Source organism: Mauremys mutica, chromosome 2 (assembly GCF_020497125.1).
Source record: "Mauremys mutica isolate MM-2020 ecotype Southern chromosome 2, ASM2049712v1, whole genome shotgun sequence".
Classification (NCBI taxonomy): domain Eukaryota; kingdom Metazoa; phylum Chordata; order Testudines; family Geoemydidae; genus Mauremys; species Mauremys mutica.
In genome coordinates this window covers 26,971,644-26,986,307 of record NC_059073.1, presented here as the reverse complement: position 1 = coordinate 26,986,307, position 14,664 = coordinate 26,971,644, and the positions used below count along the sequence as shown (strand labels likewise).

General features: G+C 40.5%; 1 protein-coding gene across 2 annotated transcripts in view; it reads left to right on the top strand.

Moving 5' to 3' along the window:
- Positions 1-14,664, top strand: part of COL14A1 (collagen type XIV alpha 1 chain) — a 198,939-nt gene that overhangs the window by 83,974 nt on the left and 100,301 nt on the right. For both annotated transcript variants that reach the window (XM_045005058.1, XM_045005059.1), the window contains 6 exons: positions 1,776-1,921; positions 3,672-3,801; positions 6,979-7,118; positions 9,295-9,421; positions 10,468-10,607; positions 14,453-14,585. In XM_045005058.1, coding sequence (XP_044860993.1) covers positions 1,776-1,921; positions 3,672-3,801; positions 6,979-7,118; positions 9,295-9,421; positions 10,468-10,607; positions 14,453-14,585 — 816 coding nt within the window. The remainder of the gene's footprint in view (positions 1-1,775; positions 1,922-3,671; positions 3,802-6,978; positions 7,119-9,294; positions 9,422-10,467; positions 10,608-14,452; positions 14,586-14,664) is intronic.

The window sequence follows — 14,664 nt, the reverse complement described above, 5'->3', positions numbered from 1 at the left end:
CAAATGATTTTTGTCTAATATGCTCTTAAATTTTTGACATTTGCAATTAATTTTAATTTGAAAATTGTAGCAGAAGCACTCTCTCCTTCTTCCCGTCTTTTTGTCCCCCTTCTCTCTCTCTCCTTATTATTTATTAGTTGTTTTATCGGAGCACCTAGGAAACTTAGTCATGGACCAGGACCCCATTGTGCTAGGTTCTGTACAAACCCAGAACAAAACATTGTCCTTACCCCAGAGAGCTTACAACTAAGTCTAAACCAAGAGACAACAGACAGATGAGGGAGTAGAAGGAAACAATGAGATAATATTGGTCAGCATGATGGACAATGGTTCCAGCACACCAGTACCCTATCTGTTATCAAACTTTTTGTAGGCATCACCGGAAAGGAGAGTTTTAAGGAGGGGCTGGAATGATAATGAGATTGTTTTGCAGATGTTTATGGGGAGCTCCTCCCAAGCATGAGGCACAGCATGGGAAAAAGGATGAAAGGGGATGAAAGGAAAAAGGATGAAAAACTGAAAGTGGGGAGAGATAGCTCAGTGGTTTGAACATTGGCCTGCTAAACCCAGGGTTGTGAGCTCAATCCTTGAGGGGGCCATCTAGAGATCTGGGGCAAAAATCAGTACTTGGTCCTGCTAGTGAAGGCAGGGGGGGCAGGACTCAAGGAAGGTCCCTTCCAGTTCTAGGAGATAAGATATTAATTTAATTAGTTCTAATTAATAAAATAACATTAATTTATTTTATTTAACAAGTAGCCAATGAAGACTGGCATGATGGGCCAGTTGGAGGCAGGAGTCAATAGCTCAATAGTGATTGAGAGATGGTAGGGAGGGTGAGGATAGGGCATGAAGGGCCTTGAAAATGAAGGATTGTGAGTTCAATCCTTGAGGAGGCCACTTAGGGGTCTGGGGCAAAAATTGGTCCTGCTAGTGAAGGCAGGGGCTGGACTTGATGACCTTTCAAGGTCCCTTCCAGTTCTAGGAGATTGGTAATATCTCCAATTATTACTTTTTATTACCTTTATTACAAGTAGCTTATGTTTGATGCAATAGAGAAGATGGCACCAGTGGAGGGAGTCAAAGAAAGGGGTGACGTGGTCAAAGCAACAGGCTAGGAAAGCAAACTTAGCAGATCATTAAGGCTAATTAAGGCAACCCAGAACCCTAGGCACAACCCCATGTTAGAACACAGCTCAGCCATCTCTTGCTCCTCTTGATCTTGCCCCCCCACCATGAACATGCCTCCCACACTGTGGCTTGGGGGGTGAAGAGGTTATTGCCAGGCAGAAGCTACCCCGAAAAATTCAGTGCCCATGTGGCTGCCTATGTGGCTTACCCCAATGGTGGCCCTACCCACTCTTCACTACCAATCCTTACCCCCATGCAGATCTAGAAGAGAGATGGGTGGGGCCTGTGCATGGAGCAGTTTGGTCCAACTATATCTGTATATCTATAACTGTTGAGGATTCTCCCAAGGGAAAGGGTAGAAGTCCTCGCTTTTGTAGGATTGAAAATCTGACAGAGGCAAAGTACTAGAAATGTTCTGTAAGGACAATCCAAGCTCTGACTGGGGGCTTGGATAAATGACAAAGTCCTTTTCCCATCTCTCTAATTCTGAGATCTTTTTATAGCTCTTTGTTGTTATGTCAAACAGTGTTTCCAGTGTTTACTCTGCTGGATTCCTTTGTGTTCCCTATAGTCAAACAAAATCTTATGAAATGTTAAGCAAGTTTTTTTAGATGCAATTGAAAATTTTTTACCTCTTTCTGTCACAGTTGCTTTGCCTACGGCATCAAATCTACAGTTGTATAATGTGTCACAGAGCAGCATGAAAGCAAAGTGGAATGGAGTAGCGGGTGCCACTGGTTACATGATCCTATATGCTCCCCTTACAGAGGGACAGGCAGCAGATGAAAAGGAGGTGATGTATTTAGCTTTCATTTGGATTCTACCTATTCAAAAACATAACATTTAAAGAACAAAATGTCAGATGGTCCTTACCTTCAAAGCTTGTCTATTTTCTAACTTTTAAAGTACTGTACATGTTACTGATTTTCTGTGCAAACTGCATGCCAAGTAGTTATTTTTAATTTTCAGTATTTTCAAATTTGTCCTCATTAGTACACAGAAATGTCACAAGTTATAGTTGAGTTAAAGGGAATCTCTTGGAATGATTCATGAGGCAATATTGTATCATAGCATGAAGGCAAAACCACAGACAGAGAAAAAAAGAAATCAAAACACAAGTGACTTGATCTTTCTGAAAAATAGATTTAGAAGATCATGAAGTTTTAGTCTTTTTCTTTATAGTTGGACTTTTGAAAGTAAATCAACTTAAATTAATAAATGTGACATTTCAATGTTTTGTTTTCATTCTTTTATGTTTAATAAATATCAAAGGTTTTTTGTTTGTTTTTGTTTTATTTTTAAGTTAGTTTTAGAAAGAATAAAACTATTAATTTTAAACTTTGAGTAGAACAAGAACAACAGAGTTAGGTACAGTTCTCGATTAGATAAAACGATAGGCAGAATATTATGTTGTCACTAGAAATATCACTGGATTTTTGGAAACAGCTAATATAGTGCCAGTGCAATCTTAGGGCTAAGATTTAAAATTGTTTTATGCTCCATTGACTGTATGTGAAATTAAGAGTATTTTCTATAAGGACTCACTGGCAGCATGCAAGTGCATGCAACATTCTGGAAAGGGTGTAGGAAGCCACTGAGAGCTCGAATAGACTTGTGTTCTTTGCAAAATGAGTAGCTATGATCATGTAGCCCTCTTGAAAATGGGGCCTCACTGAAAGCTAGCTGACATCAGCAAAACTGAGCCTCACCCTGGAGAAAGATCTTTCAATAAATAAATCAGTCCCGGTTAATGCGGCACCTACTGAAGGAGCTCAAGGGGAAAATGATACACACCTGAAATAGCAAAAAGCAAAACCACGCCTCCGCCTGTAGACAGACTTCTGATTAATAAACCAGAGTCCTTTCCCCTCATTGCAATATTCTCACTTCAGCAGTCATTTTGAGGCCATTAGTTTCCACTGAACTGGTATAAAGATTCAACAGTCTCTTAGGCATAGATGCATATTGAAGAGAAGTTGAGGCTGTTTGTTCTGCTACAACAGAGAACTATTGTGTTGTTGCTTGTGTGGCTGGTCACCTTTATATCCCCTCCACCTTCATGTTAGGCATCTCCTTGGGGTGTTTGCCTTTTAGACAATGTTAGGTATATCATTGCTCTGTGCAAGAACAAAACTGTTCACGTTGGGCCAAGTTCTGTGTTCAGGTTCAGCTGATCAATTTCTTTGAGTCAACACAGAGCAAGATTTGACCCTACCAATTTCCTGTTTAACTACAGTGCTCAGAAGCTCCTGTTGTGCAAGGCACTTGAGCACATGCCTAACTTTAAGCGCATGAATAGTCCCATTGACTCTCAAAGGATTGATTGTATGCCTAAAGTTAAGTGCTCTGCTGAACTGGAGCCTAAATGAGCATATTGTAGCCTTTTACTTTTATTCAATTTTATGGCATTTACCAGCTCTATAAAAATATGCTCTGTCTCTATTGAATATACTTTTCTCCTATACAAAAATGCTCCTGGCTTGTTTTTTCCCTCTCATGAGCTAGTTTAGAAATAATGTGTCTATTATTCATATTACCTTTAGATGAAAATTGGAGAGGCCTTGACAGATATTGAACTGGATGGATTATTGCCTAACACAGAATATACAGTCACAGTTTATGCGATGTTTGGAGAAGAAGCTAGTGACCCCCTGACAGGACAAGAAACAACATGTACGTCAGACACATCTGTATTCACTATACAGCAGTAATAAAACTCCAGGAGGTCTTTGTATGTATGAAAATAGATCTCAGATTTTAAAATCTGTATAGAGGGGTAACTGAGAGGAGATCATACTGTGCATTATGGTTTGGATGAATTGTTCAGTTTCCTGCTGCTGCTATTTAATTTAGACAGAGTACTGTAGATTGCAGGACCAGGTATATAATTCTCCACAAAAGAGCATGTTTTCCATAGACCAGATTCATGTTTGGTAGTGTCTTGTGCTGCTGATAGCCCTGTTGATTTCAGTGGAACTAATTGCACAGGAAGATACTACTCAGCATGAGTGAGGGTGGCAGAAGTCTGGCCATATATTATTATTATTATTATTATTACCTAGGATTACATTGTGGTTTTGTGGTGTTGCCTTGCCTTTTCCCTCTCTTTTTCCTCTCTCCCTTTTTAGCATCTTGTTCCCCAGAGCAGGGCCGGCTCCAGGGGTTTTGCCGCCCCAACCAGCCAAAAAAAAAAAAAGCCACGATTGTGATCAGCTCTACCGCCGCCACTTCAGTCTTCGGCTGCAATTCGGCGGTGGGTCCTTCCCTCCAAGAGGGACTGAGGGACCTGCTGCCGAATTGCCGCCAAAGAACCGGACATGCTGCCCCTCTCCGTTGGCTGCCCCAAGCATCTGCTTGCTGGGCTGGTGCCTGGAGCCGACCCTGCCCCAGAGGGTCCAGGAATGAGTAGCACCAGCTCTTCCTAGCTCACAAGCACTACTGACAGCAGTGCTTGTGCAGCTGCACAAGTGGGAAGGGAGATGTCTTGCTTTTCCCTTGGTCACCATGGAAGGGCTGCTCTCAGTCTGACACGTGATACCAGATTCTGACTGGCCACCTTTTAAAATGAAAAGTAATGATCAGTTTAGGCTTCGTTTGCTGTGAGGACATTATTAGTATCATTTATTTACTTTTCTTCTTCAATTAATATATTTAGTTATTATTTACGTATTACCATTGGGGCACATGGCTCTTCACAGACAACTGTACAATCTAGAAGAGGTAGCTAACACAGCAAATTAAGACATCAGATGGTAGGGGATGGAAGGGAATAATGCAGTGACAAGATGGAGAAGGCAGGGAAACCCTCTAATAAGAGAGTAAAGTTCTCTTGGATCGTGATGGAGGAGTGCAAACCAAAGAGATCAAGAATTAATAATACTAGAGACACCAGGAAGTGACCTGTGAGAGGCTGGGTTGCTGTTCTTGGACCACTGTTGTTTCTCCTTTGTAGGTGGGAGATTGGTTGATGGAATTAAAAAGAACACATGTGCCCCCAAGTAACTTCCTGTAGGGCCTTCTGTTTTTTCTGTTTACAACAGATCACATTTATAACAAGTTGTTGAAACGGAGCTTCAGGGAGCATGGTCCCTTTCTGTTTTGTGATCCTATCACTTGTTTTTCCTTTCAGCCACGGGTATCGCTAGCTCTCGGTAGTAGCACCAGGGTGGTCTTTGGCCAGTGCTGGTATTTAGGTGCTAATTAAGAGTGAGAACCTGCCAAAGTTCATTGGGGAGTATGAGGGCTCCCTATCACCCAGAACAGCATCTTCCAGCTGAACGCTGCTATATCTAGGAGAGAGGGAGAGAAGGCAACAGTAGCACTAATGTGGGACAGAAGCCCTTTTGGAAAAAGGAGCAGGAGGAGCCTCCTGCAGAGCTAAGGATTGGAGAGCACCCACATTTGTGATAGGTAGTGTGTTTTTAATAGGTAGCAAGTGCCAGGCAGGCCAGGTTCTGTTCTCTCCTTGCTTTACTGGATCTGCATAGATCTGTATGCCTGCTCCCTGCACAGCTTCTACACAAGGGACAGAATGGGACCCAGAAACAGGCAATAGTACCTGCACCCTCCCCCAGGGAGGGGAAACCAGGAAGTAGATTGTGACGGTATATGTAGCATAGTCCCCTCTGCCACCCCTTTACACCAGTCAACCAGTATATAGTAGGGTGGCCTTAACTGCTTGGAGAACACTCCATCCAAATGTAATCTTGCCTAAAGAGGAATCTCATATGTAATCAGGGACAAATGTAATAAGTGTCAAACAGCTAGCAGCTCTATAGGTCTTGTCAGTTCCCTCTGCCCAAGAACTGGAGAAATCTCTGGTCAGATGTTCCATTAGACTTATGGAAGCCCATCACCTAACTTTCTCATATGCTGAAGAGAAACCATCCTGAATTCACTTAACTTCTTATCTTAGAAACCTTTCCCCCTTTCCTAAGGTCTTTAAAAAAACAGTTTTTTGTCAGTCCTGAACGTTCCACAATAAGTTAAGTATTCTATGAACATGTACAGTGTGCATTTACCCTTCTGCTGAACTTGGATTAGGAAAATATGAAGGTAACGTAATGGATTTGTTAAATGAAGTTTGGTGTTAACTAAAGCTGAACTAATAATGGAAATGTTTTCACTAATATTTATTTTAATTTACCATGTTTTGTTTCCATTTTCTGAGTGTTTAAGCATCACTAGCATAAAAACATGTAAAAAATGAATTTTGAGGTCAAATATTCTACATATAGGAATTGTTAAGGTGTATTTGCATTTAACACTCGCAATTCCCTTTGTGGTTAGCTATAAACATCACCCAGCATTGTGTGTTTCTTGATTAGATGACTTTTTAAACTACCATATAATCATTTAATAGATGCTATTTCCACTAACAAACACATGGAGCACAGATACAGTTAACACAAATCAAATTACAAATCCAAATGCATAGGTGGGGTAAATGTTGTACAGTATAAATCCAACTCTGCTATCCAGCAACAAGCAGGATCCCCACTTCCATTTCTTTCAATGTCAATATTCAACAGTGAGGATGGCTCTTATACTTGCCAGTGCTTTAGCCTCTGATTCAGCAAAGCAGTTAATCACATACTTAATTTTAAGCACAAATGCAATCCCATTGAAATCAATGGCACTACACAGCTATTAGATTTAAAGATGTGCTTAAGTACTTTCCTGAATAGTGGTCTAAACTGAAAAGGGTATAGAAACAAGAATGTCAGTCATATTGCTTAAGATTATAATTTTTAAAACAAAGTGTTTCATGTTCATTGTCAAGAGAGAATGCTTTGTGGATGAAATAAAAGATAGAACTATTTTCATGACTGTAATTATTTATTTTTCAAGTGCCTTTAAGTCCACCCAGGAACTTGAGATTTTCAGACATTGGACACAGCACTTCCAGGATAACATGGGATCCTGCTTCCGAAAAAGTAAATGGTTATCGTATTATGTATGTTAAAACTGATGGGACAGAAACCAATGAGGTAAGCACTTAATAATGTACCATATTCTTATTTTTAAGTGTAATTTCTGTAAACAGATCAGATCTTTCAAGCTGTAACAAAAGATTTACTTAAAATTTTTAAACTCTGTGCATGGAACATTATGCTTTATACAGGGCAAGTATTCAGAGTGTGTCACACTCTGGGATCTGATCCTGCAAAACCTTACTTGCATGAGCACTCCTTCCTTATGCGCATAGTAAAGTGAATGGAACTATTCCAGTGAGTAAGTGTTTGTAGGATCTGACCTTTGACCTAAGTGGACAGTATCCAAAATACCTGAGGATCAGACCAGATAATGAAGGTTTGAGCACTGGCCTGCTAAACCCAGGGTTCTGAGTTCAATCCTTGGGGGGGCCATTTAGGGTACTGGGGTAAAAATCTGTCTGGGGATTGGTCCTGCTTTAAGCAGGGGGTTGGACTAGATGGCCTCCTGAGGTCCCTTCCGATTCTGTGACTTCTGTGGGTCCTGAGTTTAAGCTAATTTTTAAAAGAAATTTACCCCAAAACTTGGCTGCCTGGGATTTTATTAATTTTATTGCTACAGTTACATGTAAGAGGAAAAACTGACTTCCAACAGAAGTAGGATTTGGCTCAGAATAGGTATGAGTGTTTTCTTTAGGCAGGATATCACTTGACTGTAACAACCTATTTCAGCTTGGACTCTCACGGTATGTCTACACTGCAGTCAGATACCCGTGGGCTGGCCCATGCCGGCTGACTCGGGTTTATGGGGCTTGGGCTGCGGGGCTGTTTAACTGCAGTTTAGACTTCCAGGCCCAGGCTGGAGCCAGGGCTTTAGGACCCTGCAAGATGAGCCTGAATCAGCAGACCGGGGGCAGCCACGGGTTTCTAATTGTAGTGTAGACATTCCCTTAGTTATAATACTTAGTTTGCCAATCTGAAACCCTCTGCATTGTAACTAGAAGAGTTTTCCTTATAGCTTTCACCAGCATATCCACCATTAGCAGCCTCTCTAAATGGAATGAAACATCTTAATACAAAAATCAGACAAAATATATGAAAAATGTTTAAATAATAGTTGCAATAAATGGAGCTAATCATATAAACAGACCAGATCCTGTGCAAATAAAATATGATGTAAAAGCCTCTGACATTAGCCTGTGGCTATGACTATTTAGAGTTATCAGTTCTTTCTTAGAAATGGGATAAATATCCATATTAAACGGAGACAGGTTACCCGCAAGTTTGACAATATAACTCATGGGTGGCAAAGCTCTGAGTAGTTTTTCCATGTCTTTAAGCATTTGTCAATAAATTAAACTTCACTTAATCCCATTCTGTAGTTTACTTATAATCTGGGCATCTCTGAGGTTTTTAATGTCTGTCTAAACTCATCACCACGGTATGCGAACATTTCCGATGCATAGTAATGTAATATGCATACTTTATATGGTGAGAGCCTGATATATAATGTTTGGTGATGTATATTCTGCAGTTTTCTTGCTCATAAAATAGGTGGTATATTTTTTCCAGGTTGCTGGTTTCGTGTCTTGTTCTTTGTGCCCTGATCTGACATGACATTGAATGCCCTGATATACAGCTAGCTTATGCAGCTTTCTGAGGTTTTTGTCCCCTATAATGCCATGTTAAATGTACTCTGGCTGAAGACCAAAGAAAACTGTCATCATTTTTTATTAGAAGGAGAAGGGGTGTGTGTGTGAGGTAATATCTTTTATAGGACCAACATCTGTTGGTGAAAGAGACAAGCTTTCAACAACAGAAATTGGTCCCATAAAAGATATTACCTCACCCACCTTTTATCTTTAATATCCTGGGACCATCATGGCTACAGCAACACTGGGAATATCTTTTTATGATAAATATTCAACATATTTGCTCATCTGTCAAAAATGTCTTTATACGTGTGGCTTCTCTAATTCTCCCTTCCTCCAGTTTTCTACAATCTAGACTATCTCATTTTTAATAGGTTTTGATAACCTTGACTTTCCCTTCATTCATAATGTAAATGTTGCATATAATTATATAATTTGTGGCTCTTTTCATAATTGCATGGCATTCTCTGTCCATATCCATTACTAGCCAGCCGAGTTGCAGGCACTGATAACGTAAAGGGGTTTTGTTTCCTGTATTCCTAGCACATGACAGTATCTATTACAAATGACTAATTCTGCAGGTGGAAGTTGATCGCATTTCAACATACACCCTGAAAAGGCTGGCATCCCTCACAGAATATACTGTTGCCATTTTTTCCCTCTATGATGAAGGACAGTCTGAGCCGCTGACTGGCAGCTTTACTACAAGTAAGTCTAACTGCATATTTGAAGGCTTTCCTTCAAAGCCAAGGCTTTCCTCCAAAGCCAAGGATTCACTTACTGTTTTGGAAAGCAAGACCAGTCACTGTGATTCTCTCCAACTGTGATTTCAAACTATCGGGGTGTTTTTGCTTTTTATTCATTTGGGGAGCATTATGCCGCTAAAATGTAGACAAATAGCATCTCTGGTGTTTATAAAAAGTAAAAATTTAAGGACTGGAAGGCTTAGTAAATCTAAAATTACTGAACTACATTTTTTTTTGCTTCTTTAGTCCATGTAAATTTCTTCATAGAACCTGCAGTGTAGTACCCATTTTTGCAATTTCTCATCTAACAGTGTAAAGTAGTTGGAAGTTTGCACTCATTCCCTGGAAATGTGTATCTGCATTCTTCTTTCATGAGAAACTTTTTAGTCTTTCAACTTTTTATGTCCTGACTATGGGACCAAAGCTGCAATCCTTGCTTATGTGAGTAATCCATGACATCATTAAAATACTCATGTGATCAAGGATGTAAAGGTTGCAGGAGCAGCAATATTTTGTATCCTTTATTTCTAGTAAAGTAGTAACATAATTTTTTGGCAGAGCTTGCCAGGGCATTCACTCACTTTTATGGCATTTCTCCATATGTCTTTGTGTCACATGATAACATTTGAATGCTACAGCAGGTCAGTTCCAAGATTTCAGTGAACGTTCTAGGCATCAGTGGCCAGAACTCTATTGATTTTTGGGAAAATTAGAAAATGAAAAGGAGGGTAAAGAGGAGGCATAGTCAAGCCCTGTCATCTGCTTAGCACAGCCATTGCTTCAAGCACCTCTGCAATTGTTTGTAAATCAAACATCTGGTTGATGGCACCCATTACTGTCTAGCATAACAATACCCCTCACTCATCACTGCTCCTCCTCCCAATGGAGTTTACAATGTTGACACCCTGAACTACTCATCTCCAAAGCAAAAAATAACTGGGGAGGGAGGCGGGGGGCAACTTCCTTTTTTTTTTCTTTTTTTTTTTTGCGCATAACATTGTTTTGCAGAAAAAGTTCCAGCCCCACAGTATTTGGAAATAGATGACGTATCAACAGATAGTTTTAGAGTCAATTGGAAGCCCAGCTCCTCTGATATTGCTCGCTACAGATTGGCATGGACCCCACTGAATGGGGGTGCATCTGAAGAGGTGAGTTTTCTTGACTCTCATAGGCTCTGGTATGGATGCTTCACAAATGGAAGAGTATCAGAGGGGTAGCCGTGTTAGTCTGGTTCTGTAGAAGCAGCAAAGAATCCTGTGGCACCTTATAGACTAACAGACGTTTTGCAGCATGAGCTTTCGTGGGTGAATACCCACTTCTTCGGATGCAAGCAGTGGCATTCTTCTTGCATCCGAAGAAGTGGGTATTCACCCACAAAAGCTCATGCTGCAAAACGTCTGTTAGTCTATAAGGTGCCACAGGATTCTTTGCTGCTTCAAATGGAAGAGGAAATTCATTCCACTTTGAGAGGCCCAATGCTGTAGAAAATATATTGCCAGCTAAGCAAAGCAAAATCCCAGTGAACTGATGCGTGGCAGTTTGACCTATTCAGAGGACAGCCTGGCTTACCATGAAGCCCTCCAAAATTAAACTGAACCGATGTTTCAGCGTCTCTTTGTAGATAAACCCAGAGGGAAGAGAACTCATAGAAATTAGCTATCTAATCTCTAATGCGCCAATTACCATAGAACCTGCCTTCCATTCTCTGTTACTCCCAATTCTTGGAATGCTCAAATTCTTCTGCTTCCCAGTGAAAAAGATGAAGGTAAAACAAGATCATCACTCCAGGGGAGGGTGGGAGACGTGCCCTGCAAAGGGATGAGAATATGTTCTAGATTTGTTTAATCAGTTGCAAACAGTAAAACTTCCTATAAAACCAGAGCTTCAAAACATTTGACAAACAAACTTTACACACAATTAATAAATTACAGTGGTATCCTGTGTTTCTGTTTCTCCTCTTTCCCCTTTCTCTCTCTGTGCTCTACTTTTAGCTCTAGATCATCATGCATCTCTTTCTCTATAGCTGTGCTTGTCCTCAGGCAACATTTTCATCCTTTTAAAATGTTTTGTTTTGTTCTCTAGTTCAAGATTTTTTTTTCTTTATTTATCCTTTCTGCTCATATTTTTAACCTTTGCTTGGGACAGAGAGAGATGAAAGGTAGACATTCTCTCTCCATCCCTTTTTCTCTGTTCACTGTTTGCCCAGTTTCTCTCCACTTTTTTCTCATTCATCCTCTGTCCCCACATTTTTCTACTCATTGATATGATCCTCTACTGTCCCACCCCGGTTCCTCTCCTCCTTCTGCTAGTGACTCCATTGTGGAAGGGGAGAGCATCTCCCTATGCACAATGCTATCTGCAGGCGTGGAGCAAGCACTACCAGATTTGGGTTTGGGGCAGCATTTCTTCCTCATCTGGAGCAGAGAAGCAGCAGTGTGAGTAGGACTCAGTCCTACTAGGGTAGTGAAACTGGGGCTTTTCTGGAAAATAGCCTTGCCCTATTTCTGTCTTCCTGCACCTGGCCAGAGATGCTCGTGTGCATGATGAGATGAATTTGGAGGGTAAGCAAGCAAAAGAAGGAATTTGTAAGTGAGGTAGTTGATAAGCCTGTCACGCCCTGGAGTTCCCCTGCTCATGAGATGGGTTAGAGTTCCCCTTTTATGGACTCACTTTTTACTACGTTTATTTCACATACCTACCCTGAAAATGTGGTTGCCAATGAGTCTCTTTGACTGGTGTGTGTTTTGAATTGGAGCTTATTATTGTCTTTGTCTTGTTTTTTAAATCACTTTGTATTCGTATATTTATAAAATTATCATGAAATATCTGCTGATCTGGGGTACCTCTCTCATCAGGGTGAATGGTTCATTCATTGGAAAATGCTGCTGGGCGACAATATTTTTACATTTTAAAATATAAAAAATACCCAGGCTCCTTCCTTGTTCTCCTCAGTTGACCTTTGTAATGAGGTCAGGCCAAGGATAGCACAATACCTCCCAGCTGCTGCCTCTTTAAACTTCTTTCCCAGCTGCCTTATTAGGCATGCTGTAATACAGCATACCCACCTTCGCTCCCAAGAGCTGTTGCCATTTAACTGGGTAGAGCTGTGAAGCCAAATTCCGAGAGTGATGTGAAAGATTTTGTAAGTGAAGCCTACTCACACCAACTCTGCCAATGTGTAACAGAGGCTGGTGTAACTTACCCAAAGAGCTGGAATAAGATTTTAAAATGTGCATGATTAAGGATAGCTCTTTGTGGGTGTTAGAATAGGGGGTGCACATTATTATACCCTCAAGTTGGTTGATTTGCTTGTTACACTCCTCTCTTCTGCTCCTTTGGCTTGTTGGTTGCACCAGCATAGACTGCCTGAGGTTCTTTTAGGCTCCATGGTCCAGAGTAAGTGTGTGTGTGTGTGTGCACGTGGGTGTGTGTGTGTGTGCGCGCGCACAGATGGTGTAAATTACACATTGGTAGGTGATGTGAGTCAGATGTAAGTTAACAAGTCCAAATGATTCTTGGGTGTCTAAGATGGTTTGACATGCATTGTGGGTGGGTGGGGGAAGCTGGAGGAAGGTGTTAGTTATACCAGCTTAGATTCCATGTAGACTCACTCAGACTTGCGTCTGAATTTTGCCTAAAAATATCTGTTTGAGCAGGATGCCAGTTCAACATTCTGTACCTTCAGAAGACTAGACCCATTCTCCACTGAATTGAGAACAATCTCTATTTCCGCAGAGCCAAGGAGTCTGTGATGCTTTTGTGGGCCATTAGCCACCACAGCAAATTTTTCCTGGATTTGCACCTCTTTGTTTATTAAGAAACGTTCACATTGTAGCTTGTCTTTATGCACAGAATAAAGATATTGTGCTATTTATACTGACTGAGTGCTTCAAAAACACTGTATGCTGAACAAATTGCTTCCCACTTCACTTGGTTCTCATTAATGGAGTGGTTTTGTTTCCCTTCAGATGATAAGATGAGTGTCCATCCCTAAAAGTCTGCTAGTGTTGCCTCAGGGAGTCAGATCAATATTTGCAGTGGCCTAAACGCACTGTCCCAAACCCACTTGCAGACCCAGTTCACCAGAACCACTCCTTACTTCCCCTCATCCTGGGGTCAGTCTTGTACACCCCTCTCCATCTCTTGGTCTCCCTGTATCCACTGTCAGCCACTGAACTGCCCAATTTCATTTTTAAACATGAAAAAACAGGGAAATCCCCACACAAAAACGTTATCATGTAGTTAATGTTGCTCAAATTCACTCCCTGCCAATGCAATCACTAAAAATAAAGGAGATCACCATTTAAGACAATCCATGCTTTCCCAACCACACATCGTCATATCCAAACACACGCTCATGGTCTTCAGCTCAGCAACAAAAACTGCCTTTCAGTTCCCTCCTACAAAACACTCAAATTCACACTGAAATACAGAATATGAACTCTGACCTTGTAATTTCTTAGACTGTAATAACACATTCTTGGTTTTTCAATTACAAGGATGTGTATTGGTAAATTGCCTTAATTTTGCAGAGCTTAAAGCTAAAGTTCTGTGATTAAGTGAAACATTGAGGAAATGGATGTGTGTTTTGTGAGTACTTGTACTTTGGAGTCGAAAGGGTCCAAGGCTGCTGAGTTGACTAATGTGTTTTGGTATCATGATGTTTGAGTTAGGCCTCTGGGGGTCAGTTCCTTGAGTTTTAGTGATTGCTTTCAAATTAAACAAACTTCATCAGCCTTAATTGTAAGCTAATTGTAAGTTATTTGTGTGGATCATAGTATAAAGTTACACGGCAGAACAATAAAACTGGCAATAGAATAACTCGATCTATGAACTGAACAAATTATTAGTGAGTAATTTGGTATATCTGACTGTATATTTTAGGTGCTGAAATTCTATCTTTCCTATAATTCAGTAAAGTTTTTATGAAATTAATCAAATACAACAGTAAAAAATGGGAAGTGGTTTCTCTAGATATTGCTCTATTTTTTAGGTTGTCTTAGATGGAGACAAGGACACGCATGTTGTTGAGGGGTTGTTATCCGATACAGAGTATGAAGTTTCTTTGCTGGCAGTTTACAGTGATGAAAGTGAAAGTGATGCTGTTGCTGTTCTTGGAACTACACGTAAGACAAAAACTAATGGTTATAATAATAATTATTATTATTGGTTGTGTTGTATTGTTTTAAAGAGCTTTATATACTT